The 22,594-nt window shown below is 45.2% G+C and overlaps 1 protein-coding gene across 7 annotated transcripts in view; it reads right to left on the bottom strand.

Moving 5' to 3' along the window:
• Positions 1 to 851: 851 nt before the first annotated feature.
• tnikb (TRAF2 and NCK interacting kinase b) overlaps positions 852 to 22,594 on the bottom strand; it is a 48,209-nt gene continuing 26,466 nt past the window's right edge. For 2 of the 7 annotated variants that reach the window (XM_073487924.1, XM_073487928.1), the window contains 17 exons: positions 22,347 to 22,511; positions 20,464 to 20,703; positions 19,213 to 19,319; positions 18,487 to 18,602; positions 18,144 to 18,235; positions 16,877 to 16,900; positions 15,187 to 15,368; positions 14,922 to 15,036; positions 12,097 to 12,205; positions 10,809 to 10,991; positions 10,571 to 10,714; positions 9,987 to 10,121; positions 9,668 to 9,768; positions 9,283 to 9,432; positions 8,471 to 8,630; positions 4,651 to 4,790; positions 852 to 4,562 (listed from right to left, as the gene is read on the bottom strand). In XM_073487924.1, the coding sequence (XP_073344025.1) occupies positions 4,479 to 4,562; positions 4,651 to 4,790; positions 8,471 to 8,630; positions 9,283 to 9,432; positions 9,668 to 9,768; positions 9,987 to 10,121; positions 10,571 to 10,714; positions 10,809 to 10,991; positions 12,097 to 12,205; positions 14,922 to 15,036; positions 15,187 to 15,368; positions 16,877 to 16,900; positions 18,144 to 18,235; positions 18,487 to 18,602; positions 19,213 to 19,319; positions 20,464 to 20,703; positions 22,347 to 22,511 (2,247 nt within the window). In that variant the 3' untranslated portion in view covers positions 852 to 4,478. The remainder of the gene's footprint in view (positions 4,563 to 4,650; positions 4,791 to 8,470; positions 8,631 to 9,282; positions 9,433 to 9,667; positions 9,769 to 9,986; positions 10,122 to 10,570; positions 10,715 to 10,808; positions 10,992 to 12,096; positions 12,206 to 14,921; positions 15,037 to 15,186; positions 15,369 to 16,876; positions 16,901 to 18,143; positions 18,236 to 18,486; positions 18,603 to 19,212; positions 19,320 to 20,463; positions 20,704 to 22,346; positions 22,512 to 22,594) is intronic. The other 5 variants (XM_073487926.1, XM_073487930.1, XM_073487925.1 and 2 more) reach the window with 4 other exon arrangements.

The raw sequence follows: 22,594 nt of genomic DNA, 5'->3' as shown, positions 1-22,594 counted from the left end.
CAATCTGAAGACTAGAATCCAGAAATCACATTCAAAACCTTTAATGGCCAGACACCGGCACATCTTAAAGAGCTCAGAGGGCCCTGTTACCCCACTAGAGCGCTGCGCTCACAGGATGCAGGGTCACTTGTGGCTCTTAGGGTCTCCAAAAGGAGAAGCAGACATCACTCTGGACGAGCTGCATGGAGCCATTTTAGTTTAGTTTGTCTCCAGCTGCTTCAGTTGTTTAGCAGGATGCTGCAACTCTGTTTTGCTGTGAAGCTCCAGAAATGAATTATGGAGGGAGGAGATGATGACTGGATTTTACATTTTTGGCTGAACTGCTCCTTTAATTATTAAGCAACCGTTTTTCCTCCATTGATCAACTGATTCCAGCGCTGACGTTTGAACAGAGATTGTCAACAAGAAACCAAAGAATCCAGAAAACTGTTCATAACTTTGTATTTGTCGATAAAATGGCTGTAAGTGTTTGAGATTTTTGTTTTTTCTTCAAAGTCCAATGTGTTTGATTTTTATTTGCATTGGTCAGAATTATACCTTTTTCCTTTTTTATGTAATTCATGAGTGCAGGCAGTGTTTCCTCCAGGTCTGTAGAAGACTTAGGTGCACAAATGTGGCAGGAATTTTAATTTTTTAAACAAAAATATGGAATTTGACATGATTTTGTCCGTCTGAGACAAGTCATTTAGTTATTTTTGTTGCTCTCCACATTGATTTTACATTCATTTCGTTGGCACCTGAGCTTGAAGCGATCAACAGTGTGCAGGACTCTTTAGTGTCTTCACATCCATCAGTGTTTGATGGAGAACGTCGCCGTGCAGCTGAGGGGTAAAGAAAGAGCGGAGCCGATGTGTCGCTGTACAAGGAGAGGACATTTATTGTAGAATTTCCAACATCACAGATGTGTGTTACCAGATTGAGGTCGTCTTTTTGACTGATTCCAGTGATTCAGACAAGGTGAAAACATACACTCACATGCATGTCACACACCTGTGCACACACCTGCTCAGCTACACACACACACACACACACACACACACACACACTCTCACAGGCTGACAGCCATACATACGTTCACAGTCTTGATACGTACAAAAATTGAAATACAAATACAAATAATACCACAATAAAAACATTGTATTTTTTTTTTTTTTAGAAATTCTTATAGCTATGTTCTCTATTCTGTAGAAAGACAACTAAGCTTTTAATAAGTGAACATTATTATTTTTTTGTCTTTCTCTAAAATGATCAGTAAGATATCATCATAACGAAAATTCTTACAGTATATATATCTTTTTATCTATGGTTTCTCCCACTGACCCTGCCTCCTGACCTTTATTCACAGGGTGTTGATTAACGCTCACATCCTGCACATGTAAAAGGCTTCAGCTGGCCTTAAAGCGGCGTCGCTTACACCCATCGCATCCTTTAAGGTCAACGAACAATAAAAGAAATATCAAGTAAAAGATGATCCACTTTTTACTCTCTCGCAGTCTCAATCCCACAAACATCAGAGACCATCGTCAAACTTTCAACCCTGCGAAAAATAGAAAACGTCATCCAAAGTGATGCTGAGCCCCGTCCTGCTCGCTCCTAATGCCTAAAATATAACTTTTAATGGCAAATGTATAATCATCCAGTGTACAATCTTGACTTATCCGACTGTTACTCCTGGGATAAAAGCCCAGATGCTAAGCTAAGTTAAAACTTTCAATGTACAGCTCAGTGTTGTGACAAAAATGCTTCAGGGCTCATGTAGAAAGTGTGAGTCTCGCTGTCCTGCCGTCTTCAGTCAGACCAGTCAGTGTATTGCCTTAAACTTACAATTCAGAACGAGTGACGACAGGTAAAAACACGCGTGCCGTCATGCAAGATGCACAACTAAATAAACAGCGATGGAAATACGGAGAAAAAAAAAAAAGAGTCAACTCGGATCCCAGACCAAACTTTTTGTGTAAGTCTTCGCTGCTCGGCTCGTTGGTCAGAAAAAAACCTCCCATCTGAGAGAAACTACAGAACGGACAGATTTACAGAGGTGGGACAAAAAAAGCCAGACTGTTATCTTTTGTTTTTTTTTCTTCAGTGTTTCTTCACCTGCTTCGCAAAGTCTGTCCGTAACATCAACGTGAGTATTTACACAGGAGCGGTGCACACAGAACAGCAGGGACAGAAAAAAGGTGGAGAGAACGAAGGGCAGCAAAAGTAGAAACGTCCAGAAGTTGGCAACTACTCTACGCCAGATTCCTCCTGTGAGAAATGCTGTGAAGATTTTTGTTATTGTGTTGCTGCTGCAGCAATAATACAATATCTACAACCTTCCTTCCCCAACCACAGATCTACCAGGACACAGTAGCTGAACACCAAAGCGTGCAGCTTCCTCAATGACACGTGTTAAATCTCTCCTCTCCCCTGCGACACCGACTGCTTGTATCCTAACGGGGGAATAGAAGGTGTTTCAGCAGCAGCGCTCCGGATGAGTGTTCACACTGTGAGCAACACCGACACGGAGAGCGACGATCAGGGGAGCGACGTGCACGTCGGCCACAGCTGAACTTTACAAGGTCAACGGATCCTGATGGTGTAAAACTGACAGCGCTAAGAAGACAGCGTTATGTCTTTGCTACAAGATGTTAGTCTGGAAAACATCCGTCGAGATCAGCGTCAGAAGGGATTCAGATGATAAGATGTGTTATTTGAATTCAACGTCTGGCCAGTGGCAGAGCGGTATCAGGCTGATCGTCCACACTTAGCCGGCTAATGTAGAAAAGTTTAAAAACGACGTGCTGATATTTGTCTCATTTTAAGGCGTCTATCCGCTGTGCAATGACGTCGATGCTACTGTGCGAGAGGACACAATCTGTGTCGGACTGTTTGAAACCCGCATGTCAGATTGTGTCGGCTGAATTCTCAGTTGTAAAATAAGGTTTGGCTGCAGCGTCGACACTCGGATGCATTGAAAAAACCTCAAAAGGACTTTTTAGCCAAAGCATTAGTAAATAAACTGAATCAAGGATGTCTGTCAGCCATCACGATGTGGTTGTGGGTCGAACACTCCACCAGCTGAGCTCCTGGGGCCCCTGTTAATGATATGTTTACCACACTGACAGGTCCAGAGGGGCCAAAATCACTACAAGTCAGGCCGTGTTCAGGTGTTTCTGAGTTGGAAGGAGAGGAAACTTTATCTCCGTCAAGGAGGTTGTGTTTTCATCATAGTGTTTGTTGTTTTACAGAATGGATTTCCACCAAACTGGGATGCAGGATGAGTCTCGGCCCAGAATAGGCCGCATTAACTTTTGGTTCAGATCCAGATAAAGGGACGGATCCAGGAATTATTTCTCACTTTCTTTTCAGACAGGACGTTTTCAACATTGTGGTTTATTTCTCAGGGGATGATCGTGGATCTTGATGAAATAAATCAGGTGTATTAAGGTGGCTGCTGTCTATGAGTGAGTCCAGTTTGGTGCAGATAAAGGGGCCTGTTGGGCCTGCTGGGCCACGGTGGAGGTATGTAGATCGGGTGCGTATTCCTTGACTCTTTAAACAAGTATGTACACAGTCTCGTACCTTTGCCTTGTTTCTGTTTCCAGTTTTTTTAGGCTCAAAATCAACTGTTGTCGTGGTGTATTTCATTGGATTGTAGCCAATCGGTGGCGTTCAGTCTCCAAGTCGCTTTGGACGAAACATCATGATTGTCAACTTGGAAAACCGACATTGCAAAGAGGACAAAGAGCAACTGTATTGGTCTGTTCATGCAAAGTAAAACATTTGGTTTGAGTTCAATGATTCCTCCACTTAGTTTTCAGAAAGCTCAGCGTGGAGGGAAACACTTTAGCCGGCTACGTGTGGACTGCAAAGTGATTTTGGTTCGATTTGACTTTTACATTTGGAGACTTGGTTTAAACGGTTGCATCCACTTTTGTGGGTCACTGACAAGCTCAAGTTGTCTTTTTCTATGGATGCTACCTTAACACAGCGCAGTAATAGATGTCCGATCGAAGTCAGAACATCCGCACCGACAAGCAGAGTAGAAGGACAGATCGTACTCGCAGTGTGAACACCCTGTAAGAAACATTAATGTGCTACACAGAGAACTTCTCTACAGCTCCCCATTCAATCAGATGGGGAAGTCAAAGGCTACTCGGCATGATGTCGCTGTCCTTTAAAGTCAAATCTCTCCAGAACAACCATCAGCCCAGTCCAACAGTCCAACAGTCCACAGGGAAGGCGAAGGTCTGGTCCACTGTGACACCATCATTGGGCCTGTAGCGCCCCCTATAGTTGGAGGGTGTCTATTAACTCCAGTTGTCCGATCGTCCATTCAGCAGCTCGTTGTTTTCCTCCACAAACACACACACATTGTACACACACACACACACACACACACACACTGTCCTCCTGTCTTTCGCTCGCCCCTCTCTCCTGATGTCGGGCGATGTTCAGAGTGAAGAAGAGGAGGGTTGTGGGTCGAAGGAGAGGCGTTACCAGTTCATCATGGAGCTTCTGTTGAGGGTCATGAAGAAGACTTGACTGCTGCCTCCAGAACGCACCGAGGCGAAGAAGACCTGCAGGAACGAGACGCTTGTGTTAGTCTGAAGGAGAGAGAGGGGGAAGCACCGAGGCACACACGTGTCCAGGTGTTGTCAGACTCACCTTGTCGTTCCTCTCCGACAGGAACTTCAGTCGCTGAGCTCGCTTGTGCATGAAAACTCCGTCGAGGTGTCCCGTTTCCACGGAGCGGATCTCAATGGCCTTCTCTCCCCAGCCCATGATCTGGTTGGAGTGGATGTAGGCTGCAGGGAGAGGAGAGGGTACACACACACACACACACACCACACACAAACACACACACAGAGGGGGATTGGACAGGAGAAGACTCAGCACCAGTCTCACACCCAAGCCAGTCACACATCGAGGCCTCCTCCGCCTCGCCTCCGGGAGGAGATTATTGCAGCAGTTTCTGACGACCTCTGAGCTCTTCATGTGAGGAAGCGTGGCGTTGGGGAAGACGCCGTCAGAGCAACAAATAATGCAGGACGGCGTGAAAGGGTGCTTGCTGGGTTTCCACTTGATTGGTTTGACGTCAGTGTTTGATCTGAGTGAATTATCGACTGACGCTGGTGGTCTGAACTTTTGCACGTGAGCCGCAGCGTTAGATCAGGTTGTAAAACAGCTTCGGTGGCTTCAATGTAAAAGCGGAAATCTTTTAATCTGAAGCATCAGCAGCAGGAAATGTGGGTATCTTTAAACCTGGGACCAATATTCACTTGTTTGGGTGTGTTAATGATTCATTCAGTCGTACCAGATGTTTCAGAATCGGTCCAGTAGATCGCATCATCGATTTTGACAATCTAGATGAGGCAACAACTGCTTAACACTCAGGATATTTCAGAGCAAGACCTCTCCAGCGAGCCTGTCAGTGACAAAAACTTAACTTTGAGGTTTGCAGTTGCCCCAAAGGATTGCGTGGCAGCCAGAGATCGTACTCACATGGCAGCCATTTTCTCCTGATGTCACGTTCAGGGTGTGAAGCTCCAATGTCGTACTGTTGTGCTCCAGTAGGAAATCTGACAAATCGTTATTTAACAGCTTCCTTATTGATCAGCAACTGAAAAGACAATGGATAGTAACAATTCAGCGGGACATCAGAGGGACCCATTAGCCAACAGCTAACATTAGCATTCAACCACTTCCTAGCTAACATGAACACGTCTTGGACACATTTATTTAAGCCTGGAAGTAAAACGTACTGCATGTAACCAAAGGACAATGTAAGCTAGGAAGTGGTTGAATGCTAACGTTAGCTAGTGGGTTATAGACTGTGGTTTTACTTTGAAATATCCCCCCATGAGTCTCCAGATTTTCACTAGCCGTGCCTTTCCAGTTGCTAATCAATCAGGAAGTGGTTGATTTATAATGATTTGTCAGTTTATTTGATTTCTAACGAGGAACACAGCAACAGGACGTTTGAGCTTCCCACCCTGAACGTCAGAGGAAAACTCTTGATAAGTTTGAATCGTTTACACACTAAAACATGTGAATATTGGGCCCAGATTTATTCCCCTTTAACACAGAAGTTACAGCTTCGATCGCTCGTCAAAGACGAGCAGATCATCAACGTGAGGCTGCTGACGGATGAAAGTAAGACCAGGAACAGATCTTATCTCCTTTTGTGAGACTTCTTAAATAACTTTGTCTCATCAGCGAGACCACAAACGTTTAGCCAATTGAAACCTGGCGGTGGACGCCATCTCGTTCTGACGCTACGTGGCAGGAAGGCACAGAAATGCAAGATAAGACACCAAACCAGCGGTCATCAGAGAGGGTCCAGCTGGCACTGATGTACAGTGGAAGGTTTACAACAGCAGGGATACAACATGACGACGACGACGCAGGTTTTATGTTTTGTCTGGGTGTGGGGTTGGGGTGGGGGGTGGGGGGGGCTGAGGCCGGGCTTGGCTGTGAGAAACTCTGGTCTGACAGAAAAATACACACAAACATGTTAACAGAAGATGATGTCCACACACAGAACACGTACAGTAACCCACCAGCGCCTCGGACACAGACGCAGTCCGTCAAACATACACGTTTAATCAATCAGGATATCGAACACTGACAGCTGAGAATCAGAGAGTGGAGGCCGAATGGAAAAACACAGAGGCTTTGATCGACTCGGATCATAAGACCCAAGATCCATCCTTGATGTGCTCGAGTTTCCTCTTCGCGTGGTTCGACTGAGTGTGCTGCTAAATAATAGATTGGATTTAGATGCACTGCGCTCTGCTGTGATCTCAGGCCAAACTCTGATCTGAGCTCTTTATTCTGCTGAATGTCACAAGAATCTCGTTTTGGTTCGAGTTAGTCTTAAAAAGCTCTCGCAATCAAGGATGAAAGTGAGACTGGATGACAAAATTCATTTTTTGAAAATATTTCACAGTCGTACAGAACAAGAGGACAGAACTCAACACAGCAGACAAACAACACACAAGCATTTCCCCCGATGCATAGGAAGAAAGGAAAACACAAAGATATTCTGTATGTGAAACGGAGAGTGTCCAAAATAAAAAGATGTAGAGTGTGTGTGTCCATATGAAGATCGTGGTGGGGGAGGGGAGAGGTAATGCTCTGTGGGACGTGTTGTTGTCAACTCATGCAATAGATGGATGTTCAACACTTTGCATTAAAGAGATACGTTGAGTTTCTGGGTTCTTTTGGTCGACTCACATGTTCAGTGATGAGAACAGTGACGCCAAAACCATCCATTGTTTTCGTCCATTTGATGACAATCAGCTTTGGTTCATTTATCTGAGGATGTGACTTTTCTTTATCTACGTTTAAAGCGTTTCCGAGTGGTGTTTTGTCGCTTTCCGTTTTCCTCAAACCAACAACACAGAATGAAACTTGAGTTAATTCATTCGTTTAGTCGATAATGGAGACGGAGAACAGATAGAAAAGGACTGGATCAACAGCCAGCCTTCATTTTCCTTGGAGATTTTGCGCCTGTTGGCAGACAAACCTGCTTAATAAAGAGCAGGTCCTTTACTTTTTTTGTGCTTTTGAGTTTTTATTTCCTTCTTTAGCTTCATATGTATGTTTTTTAACGAGGCAGCTTCCCACAGGGTTGTTTTTGTGCTTTAAGGACAGTCAGAAGATCACGCTTTATTTTTATACTTAACTGCTTTTTTTCTCTCTTGTCATTCACACTGTAGCCGTCACAATAATCGGAAAAACGTTTTTTGGACCGGCAAAATTCACATGAATGTTGGGAACAACAACCCGGAGAGTTGGAGAAAGTTAAAGTACACAAGTTGCAGAGTTGATGCGAAGAAATTCGATCAAAATCATGTATTGAATAAGAAGTTTTGGCTCACATGTAATCTGTAGTTTGGTATTTGGTACAACTTCTGTTTGGCGTCCGTGTTGCTCCCATGTTCTGACGTGATGCTGAAGAACACAGCGAAGTCGGCCGGTCTGGTTCTACTCGTTTTGACTCTGCGTGGCAAGGATTTGCATTTCAACCACAACTGGGCTACCTGCTCGAACGTGTGTCTTAAACCGATGACGGGCTGAGACGAGCAGAATTACAGGAAACGTTGTGTTTGAGTATCGATTTGACGGGTGATTGTTACGGGTCGGCTGCGGTCGTGAGTCGTCACTGCGGACAGGCTATCAGTTTTACATGGATGGTTTTGGCACCAGCGCAGTAAGTTTTCATCACTCTTGAGTTGAAGAGTCTTTTAAACGTCCCAAAAACCTGCTGTATTCCTTTAACCAGGTAATGACACAGGTGAGACTACAGTCTTGGCTCCGTGTTTAAAGGTGTAACTGAAAGCAAAAGGCAGGAGGAGAGACAGGAGTGTTGCTTTGAACGGAGGAGGAGTGGTAGATAGTAGTGAGGGTGAAAAGATGATCTGCCGCTTATAGAGGTCAGAGGTCAGGGGTCAGGGAGAAGCGAGCTGATTGGTTGACGTACCGACGGAGGTGGGCATCTCGCCCCACTGCAGCACCACGTCTTTGGTGATGCGTCCGTAGGTGTTGACGTAGACGCCCTCGTCCTCGTAGCACAGCAGCATCTCCATGCCGTCCGTCTTGGGCAGAACCACGATGGCGTGCGGGGTCACCTGACCCTGAATCTGCCGGGGCGACACACGGGAGGGGGTTGGAGGGGGGGTGGGGGCAGGGGGTTAGGAGTTGCCGTGAGCCTACGGGGGTGTCTGGACCCCCCACCTCCAACCCCCCTTCCCCACCCCGAGAGAGAAGAAACTGCTGCAACAATAGAGACTCCCGCTCCTCAGCCACGCAATCGCCATGGAAACAGACATGAGCACAGCGTGATTCATGGCTGTTGGAAGCAATGTGAGGCTGTCGCCGTGGTTACCGTCTCCTTCCCCCCTGCCCATCTCTGACTGTAACCAGACCAGGGTTAGAGGAGGACGCTGATCCAGTCACACCGGTACTCACTCGCTCAGCCGCTCCCATAAACCCACCTGCTGACTTACTGTCACTCACTCACTCACTCACTCACTCATTCATTCACTCATTCATTCATTCATTCATTCGTACACACACTCACTCTCTCTCGATGTCACTCAAACATTCGTTCATTCATTTACTATTTCTGATCCATTCGTTCATCATTTGTTCTCTTGCTGATTCAGTCACATAATCACTGTTTCACTGTTTCATTTAAACATGAATTCAAATGCAATTAATCTTTTAAAAAAGGTGATGATGTTTAGTACACATGGACATAATTCAGACACACGCACACACACGCAGACTAACATGTGAGGGGATGTAGATGTCGTAGGGGTTGCCAGAGTCCACGTCGATGACATGGAAGCCAACGCTGGAGCCGTAGATGACCTTTAACCTCTGTCCCTCCTCCACCGTCAGATCGACCAGCTGGGGGCGATGCTGCAGGTCAGTGAACGACTGACCGACGGGGAGAAAGAGAGAGGGATTCATTAAACACCTGAGGTACAACTAACAGAGAAAAACACATGTATATTAGCTAAAAAGTTTCTGTTTAATAACTAAAAGAACAAGTATTTTTCTCCGTACATCTCTCAGCCGAGACGACTGCCTACAGGCTATCTTGTTAGCATGCTAACTTCAGTAGACATCTCCAAAGGGGTCTTTGATGTCATTTTATCCTGAAACATCTCACCTTGAAGGCCATAAACTTGTGGTAAGGTTTAGGCGCCCAGGCGTAGATCTCCACCGAGTTCTTCAGAGCGATCACCAAAAATTTAATCCTCTCGTATTTCACTGCAGGAGAGCAGAGCAGCGTATAAACAGTCAGATATGCAGCGAGTGATATATATACAGGATATATACAAAATTATGCTTAAACTGCAGTTAAAAGCACATATGAACCCTTTAAAACGTCTAACTCTGTGCTTCATGTCCCCATAGCGTGGGTGGGTCCCCTTATTGTAGGTGAGTTAACAGGTCTACGTCCTTCACACATAACTGAGTTTCCGTACCGACTTTATAGTGAACGCATCCCTCCAGCTCCCCAACAGTGATCCAACCCTGTTTCTTCTCCACTTCAGGGTCGTTGTGTAATATCCTGTTCCTCAGCCAGGACAGGTAGTAAACACGCAGCTTGTTCTTCTTCCCTGGGTAGCAAAGAAGAAAAACAACTAAGGAAAACAATTCAAATCTTGTTTTTTTTTCAGAGCTGTGTTTTCTATGTTGTCATCACCAGCATCCTACACACTCAAATGTCACCAGTGAGTGCTTTATTTCTGGAGGCGGCGACGCACAAAAAGTTTCAAGAGTCTGAAATAGAAACATCTCTTGTCATCCTCAACATCTTGTTTTGTTTTCTATTCGGAGTCCAAAGCAGCGGGAAGCGCTTGGAAATTACAGAGACAACAGTAACCAAGGGAAACAGGAAACACTGTCGACCAAACAATAAGGAGAACAGAAATGAGATTGGAGCGTTCAGCCGAGTCTCCGTCCTCTCCGGTGAATGCGAAGAAAAAGAACGAGTGCGGAGTGAAAAGCCTGCTGTCACTCATCCTCCGTCATCTCTGAATTGAGGCTTCGAAGAGGCAAAACCAACCTGAGATGGTGACCAGGACGTTGAGTCCCTCCAGGACGTCCATCTGTTGGAAGCGCCGTCGATTGATCAGATTGTAAACTTTGCCCTGACCGCTTCGATCCAGCAGCATCAGGCCGTTCTCCGTCCCCACCAGCAGATTCACGCCTGCACAGACACACAAACATCTGGTTTTACTGCCTGTGTGATTACACGTGATTACAATTATTGTTGTCAAAGTGTTTTGCGGTGACCGTCTCACCCCACAGAGCCGCGCACAGGATTTCTGAGTTGAAGCGTTTCTTGTATTTGCGGATCTCGGGCGTGTCGCTGTGCGGCCTGATGTTGGTCGGGTTGACGTTGACCACAGAGATCTTCCGGGCCTCGTTGAGCCTCGCTTGCTCCTGCTCGTGCTCGTGCTTCAGTAGCTCGTCAGCAAACAGCGCTGCAGCACAACACGGAGAAAAAAACACATTAAAGAGCAATGAGAGCATTTACCTTATTTTTATGGATGACCTCATTTCTAGCTGTGGCACTTGAATGCACCATGACCACTGAGATATGAATGTTTTATGTGGAAATAGAAGGAAAAGCTAGAGCCGGACCGATACTCGACTTCTGTGTGGGCCGATACCGAGATTAGGGAGTAAAAATAATATAATAATATCATATACGCAGAATTCATACATTAACACACATTATTTTTGCAGTAACGCCTCAAACGCATCAAACACAAGATGCATACGGCACACATCAGACAAGAAATACGCCGATACAAATAGATCTGTGATCGGTCAATATCAGCTGATAATATCTGATAAATAAGTCCGGCTCCAGAAAACCATCAAGGTCTTTATTGTTTTTATCTGAAGTAACAGAACTGTTACTTCAAGAATTACTTGATTTCTCTCTATTTGAGCTAATTAATTAGTTGTTTTACCAAAACAAAACATAAAAAATTGTGATATTGTGATAAATCAGTTTAATTTATTCATACAAACATAACTTTGACTCTAAGAATATGAACAAATATCTTGTTTGTAACTAATTTTCTTTCTTTTGCTTCAAATTAAATGTATACTCATTATTTCTCCTCCTCACAGGCTGCATGTTTGTGTGTAGCTGATCAATTAAAAGAGGATTTTCCCTCTCGGATTGTTTAAATTCAATATCTTAGTCGAGGAAATAAGAGAAATAAACATCATTTTCTGTCGCAAGATTTTGTTTCCTTTTGTTAAATCCTATTTATGTGTATTTAACTCTTAACGAGCCTGAGTGGGATGTGTCAGTGTTGTGTTTTTATCTGTTAATTTGTTTTTCTCTTCAGTCTGACTGTTGTTTTTGGTCAGTTGCTGTTTTGTGGTTTGTTTTTGAGCAACCATTTTTTGTTTACATGTTCAAAAAAGCCCAAACTGTTTATCCATATGTTCATTGTTACATCACAGCTTTCCATGAACATATTTTGCAGAGAGGATTCATCTTGTGACCTCCTTGTCGGGTGCCGACCACCTGCTGCATCACTGTGACTGTGAGGGAGAGAGGACGTGTACCCGAGGCAGAGATGTTATCATCGTCCTCAGTCGGCGAGGTCCCGTACACCCTCGGATCAACGAACGGTGTGAAGGAAGACTTGGAGCCTCCGCTGCCTCCCATCCCGTACTGCAGATCACACAAACACAGTCGGTCACATGTTTGTCTGACGAACTGAATCAAACAGGCAACAGTCAAAATAAAGGAAACACAGTGTGGTCATGATCTTTAAAGCTCTTTGGTTTATAAGGGTTCAACCATAATGAGAAACTCTTTGTGGCCTCATCCTGTTTATTCCACTTTCACTCGGTGTTTCCTTTATTTTATCAGCTACCTGTTTCATGTGCTGAGGGTGGAGGACACTTTCTGGACCAGAGGCTGGAGAACTGAGAGAGGGAGGGACAAAGAAAGACAGAAAGAAAGAAAGAAAGAGGGCTCAAGCGAGTGGAGCAGGGAGGGAGGAAGTCCAGTTTATTCCATCTGTGGGGAAAAACACTGGAGCCAAAGCGGGACGGATCGAACTGGAACAGGGCAGGAAATTAAAGGTGCCACGTGTTGTCGGTTTGGATTTTCATGCATGGAAACTTATTTCCTATAAATCCTGCTGCTCTGTGATGCACAGAGGTTAAATAAATAATACATAAAAGCCAGAAACTACAAAATAAATAAATGTAGTTGTGCTTCACGAATGCAGAGTTTTGGTTTCACTTCATTATTAAGAGAATAATTTGGATTTTCCTTTTAACAAATGAAATTTGGTGATAAAACATAAGTTGATGTTTTGTAAAGTGCATAATTATATCTCTGCAGCTACACCAATTTATATTTAGTGATACCCATCACAGTAATTCTGGATGGCACTTCACCCAGGTTGCGGTCACGGAGCCCCTGAGTGTAAAATAGTGTCGGGGGGAACTTGTTTTGCATGATGGGAGGCGAGCTCTGACATTAAAACAGCTGAATCCCAGAAAAGACAAAGGTGAGAGCTGCTAGCTTGTTTAGGTTTGCACGGTTAGCAACCAGGTTAGCATTAGGGTAACTTGTAGCTCGGTGGTTGATGTGTTTAATGCAGGAACAGGCTCAGCCACGACGCTACGTCTTCCTCTTTTATTTTCTATCTATGTTCTGGAAATGTTTGCTGGGATGATGCGATCATGTGAACTTGAAATTGAAAGGATTGGATACAAATCCATTCTCAGACTCATGTTTAACTGTTAATCTGGTGATTACACCGGCTGCAAAGATAATCTGATTGTGCCCTTAAAGGAGCAGTTCACCACAGATTGAAACGTCAGTCATCATCTCCTCCCTCCATGCTGATGGACAGTCAGGTGAAGTCTCGTAGTCCACAAAACATTTCTGGAGCTTCACAGGACTAAAAATTCACAACAGCAAAACTCATATTTTTGTTGTTGTTTGTATTTGTTAAAATCCAAATCACTGATGACAAATGGCACCTCTTATTCTGGACTTCTGCTCCCACTTCAACCATCCTGTTCCAGACTTTACAGACCAGCCTGCTCAGGTTCGCTGGTGTTTGTTTGGCGGCTGCTGGTAATTTCCCACCCTGATAAAGGACGTAACAGCGAGCTGGTGACGGGTTTCTGGGCAGGCGGGAGGTGATCAGGGTTTAACAGGTGACAGGGTCTGTCAGGGTCAGGTGTGTGTGTGTGGGGGGGGGGGGTTCGGGAGCCGACAGTTGGGTGCTGCTCCACCTACTTGGGCCCCAGAGGCGTCGCCAGGGGAGACCAGGGGGGAGGTGCTTTGCTGCACCAAATCAGGGAGATTGGCGTTGCCAGGGAACAGATTAGCGTTGAAACCGTTGCTGGCAGCGGAGCTCCGCCTCCGTTCCCTATGTTTCTGGAGAGAGAGAGAGAGAGGGGCGGGGCTACTGTGCAGCCAGGCTGTGATTGACAGGTCGGGTGATGGAGGGAGGAAACTGATCGCTGCTGTGTGTGTGTGTGTGTGTGTGTGTGTGTGTGTGTGGGTGTGTGTGTGTGTGGGTGCGTTTGTTTCTGTTTGTGGGGACTTTTAGAAAGGGGGGCGGGCGGGTACTGAACACACAGCACTTCTTCAGACATGTTATCATATGGTATTTTACACACACACACACACACACACACACACACACACACACACACACACACATACAGCACACACATACAGCACACACACTCACCGGCTGCTTTGACTCTGTTTACACTTGCAATGCATGCTGGGTGATGGGCATGCATACTTGTTGAAGTGGTCCGGGACACATGTGACTACGTTTCTTTTGTGCGTGTTGCCTTTTCATCTTGGAAAAGACAGACTACCACAGGACACAAAACCACACATAGAGCTGAGACTCATCGTCTGTTCATTGATATGTAGATGACAGAATATCAATCAGCAGAATTCTGATAATCGATCAATAATATAAGACAAAATTCCAAATGTGAATATTTGCTGATTTTTGTTCTTCTTATGATGGAAAACAAAATATCTGTGTAGTTTTAAACTGCTCGTCAGTCAACATAAGAATTTAAATCGACATTGTGAATCTCTGACTGACCTGAATTCACTCTGATCACAGTTTTAACTCAGTTAACAGTCTGAGAAAGGCAACAACAACCACCGACATCAAACCAGTGAGAAAATATGAGAAAATATAATTTCTCAAAAAATACTCAGACAGGTGAGGCTGAGTTTGATTATATTTTAAAACTATCTGGACAAACCCCAATAATACACACACACACACACAAACCAGAGCACAGACGGGGCATGCAGAGCTGGTGAATGAGCGTCAGTTTGTGCAGAGTCAGCGAGGTCACGGTCCTCAGGGTCAAAGGTCAGGACTCACCTCACGCATCATCAGGGTGCTGTCCTGGGAGCTGTTCCCATACGAGTCTTCGTGGGAGTCGTTGTGACCTCCCATCATGCCGAAGGGCTCGTTGGCACCTTGACTCGCCGCTGGCCTGAAAGAGACGAGTCAACATTTTATTTTTAGCTTCAGCATCGATGTTAGGCGGAGCTGTGGGGAGCCAGAGAGGGATCGTGTCCTTGTTCCTTTATTTTAGGGGAGAAATGTGTTGAATTTATGAGGAGACAGGAACAGCAGCACTCACATGATGCGAGGTATATCGCTGACAGCCACGCTCCCGTCGTTCGCCCCGCCCTCTCCCTCCTCGTCCTCGCTGCTGTGAGAGTCCTCGCTGGACGACGAGTAGTCCGTCACTTTGACGGGCGGGCGGCTGGTTTCCTCGCCCTGCCGCAGCTCCCTCAGCTCTTTGGCCAGAGCCGTCAGGTCCTACAATAATAATAATAATAATAATAATAATAAAACACAGATAATATCGTGTTTATAACGATTTTTCAGCCTTGTGCATCTTTCGTTCCTGAGTTTCACCTCTCTCCACCTCCCTACACTCGTATGTACACTGTGTATTTTGTTTGCCCTCCAAAAAAAGAGACAAAACACACAGAAAACAAAGTTAAAGATGACATTTCTATAGATATCGCAGTAATATCATCAGCGTTAATATGTTTGGCCGCGATAATCGTGTAGTTAAAGTCTACATTTAGGGGACAAACTTCAAAGTTTCATCTCTAAAAAAGTATTTGGAGTACAACTACAGGATTTTGCAAGGTCATATTAATTTAACTGAAGTTTTTAAATGTTTTTTTCAAGAAAATCCATCACACGACCCGGGATGAATCAGTATCAACAGCACCGGGTCACTCCTCGCCTCGGTCCTCCCACTTTTCCATCTGTGTGACGTTAAATGCAACTTCAGGCTTTATCAGAAATGTATTGCGTCTCCAGTGACTTATATATTATCACATTCATGACTTCAAGGTTTAAAAGTCTTCTCCTGTTTCTTGTTTGTTTTGTGAAAATACCCTGAAATCATTTTACTCACAGGAGAGAAAGCTTAAAGGGGTTTACTGTTTACAATCTGTGGCACAATGCGAGCTGTTAGTAACTTTCATTTACGTTTCAGCCACATCAGTGAGTGTGGGGAGGGCAGCGAGCAGTGCAGGGAGAAGAGGAGGAGGAGGAGGAGGAGGAGGAGGAGGGTCAGATGCCATCATGCCTCGGTGCAGGAGAGCGAGAGGTTAAAGTTCAGAGGGACTTTAAATTCAGCATCTGTGTGACATCTCACAGCAGAAAGAGGCTGTGCATGTGGGAGGTTAAGTGACAGGAAGCTGAGGAAATGGGGTTGAGGTGATGGTGGGAGGAAGCGGAGGAAGGTTATCTTACCAACTCCTCCTGATGAGAGAGAGAGAGAGAAGATAAAATGGAAGAAAGAGAAAGAAAGAGTGACTGGAAATGAAACATGAGAGCAGAGATGTCTGAAGTGATAACAGGAAGTAATGAAAAGGAAGACGTGACTCCTCCAGTAACTGATAACAACCTCAACAACAGCTTCATCGCTGATGCACGAGGACAACACACCGGTCGAGATTATAATCCGATCAGAGAGGAAAAAAGAGGGTGATGCATGTGTCAGAGTGTGAATCAGAGGAGCAAGACGTGAAGATCCAGATGTTCTGGTCCATTTTGTACATTTATACATCTGTGCATGTGCAGGTTTACCAGAAACGTGTGCTTGCACGTGTTTGTCAGCGCAGCGCGTTGGCCGATTCGTTAGCCCGACGATGCTGCGTTGTTTTAGCTTAACTGATTTGTGTCAGGACAGAAAACAACTTGTACCTGCACAGGTGAGTGTAAGAAAGAAATAATACAGAGAGGTTTCATCGGGCGGCGGGGAGACGGTGGAGAGGGAGGGGTGAAGGAGGAGAAATGTCACTAACCTCGTCTACAGCTTTCTTATAGCTCTGATGGACGATGAAAGGAGGGATGGAAGAAAGGATGAGAGGAAGAGAGTGGAAATGAGCAGCAGCGAGGTTAGTTCAGAGAGAAGAGTCGCTGTGTGCTGACACATCCTCCAACACACTCTGCTGCAGTGGAACAAGTGCTCAGATGTTTTACTTTAAGTGATACTTCAGGTCTTCTGATGTTGGCTTGTATGAGCTACTCATCTCTCAGTGTGTTTCCTGCAGGAGATCATCGTCAGCTCTCCACCTGTGTGGAGAAGCAGCACGCAGCACCGACAGGGAGCAGACGAGGACGTTTAATTATACCTGGACACAGCCGTGGAGCCGGAGCCCGTTCAGTCCTATGAAAGCTGCTCGGTGGCCACAATGGCTCGAGAAAATTACCGTGATCTCCATAATTTAATCGTGCAGCTCTTTTAAACTTTCCAAATGTTTTTGGTCAGACGAGTCATTTCACGTCCGTTGTGACGCTAAAAAATATAATGAATCCACCATTTTAGACACGCTTCCTTCACAAAGTCTTTATGGGCCCCTAGTGCATCACGTGACGATGTAATTACAAGACTGGCTTCAAAGCCCGGCGCTCGTCCAGACGGCACACCTAGGAAATATTGGTTCTACATTCCCTCGCCTGCACAACGTCCGTATTCCTACGCACAGGCGGAATGTAGTGCCAAAGGAAAAGGCTGTTGAACGGCAACGTTGAGTGCCAATAATGTTAAAACAAAGCGTCCACTTCAACGGGAATATATTTTCTAGGTGGGACTTATTTTATGTGGCTAACACGCGTCTGGCTGTCCGTGCCGTGCCCATCAAAAGACCACAACTATCACTTTAAGTAAAAGTACCAATACTACAATCTAGAAGTAATCTGTTACAACTAAAAGCCCTGAATTTTAAATTTTACTTACAAAAATATTAGCGGAAAAATGTACTTAAAGTACCAGTATGCAGTAGTTATGTATTATGATCCAATACAAGATCCTTTTAATGTTGCAACTGTTACAGGTCGAGCCATTTTTAAACACTTTATATAATTTCTAATAACAGTTTATTAGGTGATTTATATTTTGTATTAAAAATGTGAATCTGCAAAGAAACTAAAACATGTTAAATACATGTAGAGAAGTAAAAACTAGAGTATTTCAGCTTGAAATGTAGTGGGACATAACATAAAATAGAAATACAGTATCTCAACCTGTGTGTCTGTGTGTGTGTGTGTGTGTGTGTGTGTGTTACTCACTGCAGGCCTGCTGGGTCGTGTCACCTCTCGGTTGTCATCTTTGGTCTCGTGGGAAGAAAGTGTGGAGCTGTCTGTCTTCACGGCTGAGTTACCTGAACACACACACACACACACACACACACACACACACACACACACACACACACACATCATGAGGAGTGAGTGAATTTTAAAGACTTTTGGAAAGTGAAAACATTTTTGGAAAGTCTGGATATTTGAGAAGGAAGAGGACATTTAATGTGTGTGTGCATGTGTGTGTGCGTGTGCGTGCGTGTGTGTGTGTGTGTGTGTGTGTGTGTGTGTGTGTGTGTGTGTGTTTGTGTGTGTGTGCGTGTGTGTGCACCTCGTTCGTTGGAGCCTCCCTGGGAGCTCGGGGTGCTGGAGCTGGAGGAACTGCCGCTGCTCGTCCTCTTCAGGGGCGTCTCCATGGAAACGTCGGTCCTCCGCAGGTCGGGGTTGCTACGGCAACACAAACACAGCGCTGTCTCATTCATGTGCGAAAAAAAAAAAAAAAAAAGCACCTGCGTTTCCACAGCGCTACATCAGAGCTGTGTGTGTCTGTGTGTGTGTTTGTTTGCCATGTGTGTGCTCCATCTGTGTGTGTGTGTGTGTGTGTGTGTGTGAGTGTGTGTGTGTGTGTGTGTGTTTGCCGTGTGTGCTCCATCTGTGTGTGTGTGTGTGTGTGTGTACAATATAAGAAACATTTAATCTAAAAATATAAGTATTCAGCTGGATCGTCTGTCAGGAAAACTCTACTTATAGAACAGATTAAAACACTTTACAGGAACGTTTCATTTGTTAATGATGTAATTTAGTTTGTTTGTTTCAGGCTCAGCAGCACTAATTAAATAATCAAACCTCAAACATTGACTTTAAGTATTTTAATTACGTGTATAAACTTAACATGTTTATTCAGTTATTACATATAAAGTTAAGGGGAACTTCTACCAGAACATAATGTGTTTTTTATTCAAGTATTATACATAAAAATGAAGCATTTCAAAGTGGTTGTGGAAAAATTTTGCACAAAATATAACGTGTGTGTGTGTGTGTGTGTGTGTGTGAGTACCTAGCCCGTATGAGGTGAGCTCCAGCCCGAGGTCCGAGGCCAGGTCCATTTCCAGGAGAGTGCTTCCTGACCAGAGCAGGAGAGATGGAGGTCGTCCTCTGAGGAACCTGGAAACAAACAATAGAACCGTCTGGGTCAGAACCACACACGGGTTTTTATATAACACACTCTTTAACGCGGGGACGTTTGACACCGTCTGTGTTGTTCAGTTCAGTCTTTTTATGGGGTCTCCTCTGAGTGGGACAGAAACATGTTGATGGTGTAGTTTCCACTGGGAGGAACACGTTTATTTTTCATTTCTCTTTTGGACTGAATCTTTTCTTCTTGCTAAAGTTACTGCTAACTAATGCTGAACAGCCTGTTGCAGTACCGAGGTGCTCTCTGCAGGTTCACTCTGTTAGCCTCTGTTCTGTATTTCCTGTCTTCAAACTGGCCTCTGTCTCCTCGGAGGCTGTGTTGTTCGGTCCTGTTGTCAGTCTGCAGGGTCAGCAGAGGACCACTAATGCTAGTGGCCAGAGAGAGAGCAGCCAGTAATTTGGACGCGGACATCGGGCCTTATTTAGGTCCCTCCCGAGCTGTTTTTTACAGGATGTAACCATGCTAAAGAAAATAACACTCCACTAGCTGTTTCATTGGACCTTTAAGCTAACGTAACTTAAGTTGGGAGATATCACGTTAGAGAGAGGTGTGTTTGTGACGACGATTCAGGAAGTGTTCTGTCTTAGAGACGCTTCAGACGGATTTATGTTTTGTTTTTGTAATGTTTATGAACTGATGTGGGTCACAGAGATACTGGTATTGAAACATACGCTGTTGTAGTCTTTTAAAGGACTTTCTTAATAAAAGGGGAATAGATTTACCTGAGTGCTTGTATTAATTGATGAAAAAGTAGCATCGTTGTGTATTTGACTTGTCGACAGCTGAATCGAATTTCTAAAGGCCAGCGAAGATTAACACATCTAACAAATAGATCCGTTTTTTGTAAGTTTGCACTCTGGTTTTTGTCCATTATTAACATTTCTCTGATTTTACTGGAGCTTATGACCTTTGAGAATAAAATCAATAAGATCAGACAACAGAAAATCATCTCTTCTAACAAATAATATAAAAAACATCAGAAATTAAACTTCACACAGACGAGAAAACAAAGACAGAATTAAGACAAAGAAAAGCTTCCAGCCACAAAAGTTAACACACACACACACACACACACACACTCGGACAAAAACACGGGTCGTGGCATGCATAGACCTTGGGGGGCATGTCGTCGTCCTGCCGCAGCCACGAGCTGCGGTCCAACTTGTCGAGGGGAGGCGCCAGGCGGGAGAGGGGCGGGGGAGGAGGGGTGTCGGAGGTGGGGTCGGAGTTCTGCCGGGGCATGGGAGGCCGGGAGGGGGAGGGCGACGCCGAGGTGGAGGACACGCCGTGGGGGTCGTACAGAGACTGGGAGCCTGACAGACCGTGACTCTTCACCTGCACCAGGTGGGCCATCTGGACACACACACACACACACACACGAGCAGGAAACAAGCAGGGGTGAGGAGGAAGAGCCGGGTCAGGATTTGGGTTCAAACAATGTGATCAGGATGAGGGATGCAAGTCAGGAGGAAGAGCAGAGGAGGAGGAGGAGGAGGAGGAGGAAGTGATGCAGGAGGAGAGAGAGGTGAGGAGAATGATGAAGAGAGTCGTGCCTCAGGGTGCGTTCACACCAGTCATGTTCAGAAACTGACTGTTTGCTCCTTTGGTTCAGCTTCTTTGTCCCCGTGACAACAATGACATTTCCTCCAACAACCCTGGAAATAAAAGTTCACGTCCTCCAGCAAGAGAAATACTGTGTGTGGTACACATCTGGAAGCCGACAGGTCCTCCTGCTTGTGAAGCCGAGCCAGACAAAGTTAAGTAAAGGGAACAAAGAAGCTGATATCCAGCAGTTTCTTCATGTCTTATTAACTGATACAAACATCTAAAGGAAACTAGAACCCGCCCTGTGACTGGAGTAAAGTCTGACTGGTGAATCAAAAGCTGCACCGTCATGCTCAGCTCCATTTCTACCACGAGAGTCTGATACCACACCTGCATCATCGACATCACTGCTCCAGCTCAATCTTCTCCTTCATCTCGCCCTCATTATAGACGCTCTCAAGACACTTCAACTTCTTCTTCGCAAAGAAACTTGCTCCAAAATAAAAGAAAAACAGTGTCACAAGCTCAGAGCTGGAACATCCGATGGAGCAAACAGAGCTGCATCATCTGCAAAAAGGTAGAGCTGAAATCCAAAGATCACCAGTAGAGACTCTTTGACTCTGATGTCAACATCCGTCCTGAGTGACCTGATTACAGGTGGACAGCCCTGAGTCCGACAGTTCACACCTGACATTAACATGCGTCTAGTGACCAGTTGTGATCAGGTCTCACTCCCCCGCTCATCACTGGGACATGTGAAGGTGATGTTTTCTACACAAAGACAGAACTTCATGTCGAATGTTTGCCAAATTTACAAGAAGGCCCAAATAATTAAGAATTTGTCAGAGACAGCGTTTCACAAAGTTTATAAAGTTTCTACTAAAATTGAGCGATTTTTCAAGGGAGTCTGGTGATATTGTAGTTAATAGCTCAGTTGAAATATTCAGTGTGTTCACGAATATCTGCTGCTAACATCTGCAGGTGAATCTTCTTCTTCTTCCACAGAGGACATCAGTTGAGTAGGCAGTCTTTCAATCTGGCCCACACCACCTCTGAATGTTGTCTGGGCCGAGTGATTGGATCTGAAATGTGTCCTCGGTGCGTCTGGAGGGCGTTCACACCTGTACTTGGACCTGATCTGCTTATCGTTCGATCGTCTGCTTTATCAGATGACAAACTGCTGTTTCAGTCACCTCGGTGGAGCGGACGGACTCAAAGGATTTAGGCAGGATCAGCTCCCTCTTCACCAACACTACCTCTGACACGACAAATCCACCTGTCGAGCTCACGCTGCACCTCACTGTCACCTGTCCACAACACCTACAGACACCTCGTCTTCCAGGGAGGCGTCACGGCCTTTTTCTACCCTCACACAGTGAGATCACACCCTGAGGGATGTACACACACACACACACACACACACACACACTGTCAGGACGCAGGACACGCACCTGTGGTTCGACGGAGCGGTGCATGGGCGGGGTCCGGGCCTGCTGGATGCCTCCGCTGCTGAACGACTCGGAGCGTGGCGGCAGCGAAGGGTCCGAGATCCGGTTGGAGACTTTATGCTGCAATGCAGGAGAAGTCTGTCTGTTCATCTTATAATGCTCCTCCACCTGACACACACACATCAGACCACAGTCACTCACAGCGTGCGTTGAAGTGTGTGTTTCTACGGTTTATTTAATGATGCTGATGT

This window comes from Pagrus major, chromosome 19, assembly GCF_040436345.1.
Source record: "Pagrus major chromosome 19, Pma_NU_1.0".
NCBI lineage: Eukaryota > Metazoa > Chordata > Actinopteri > Spariformes > Sparidae > Pagrus > Pagrus major.
Note: the sequence above shows the minus strand (reverse complement) of the source record. Positions and strands in the feature narration are given on the sequence as shown.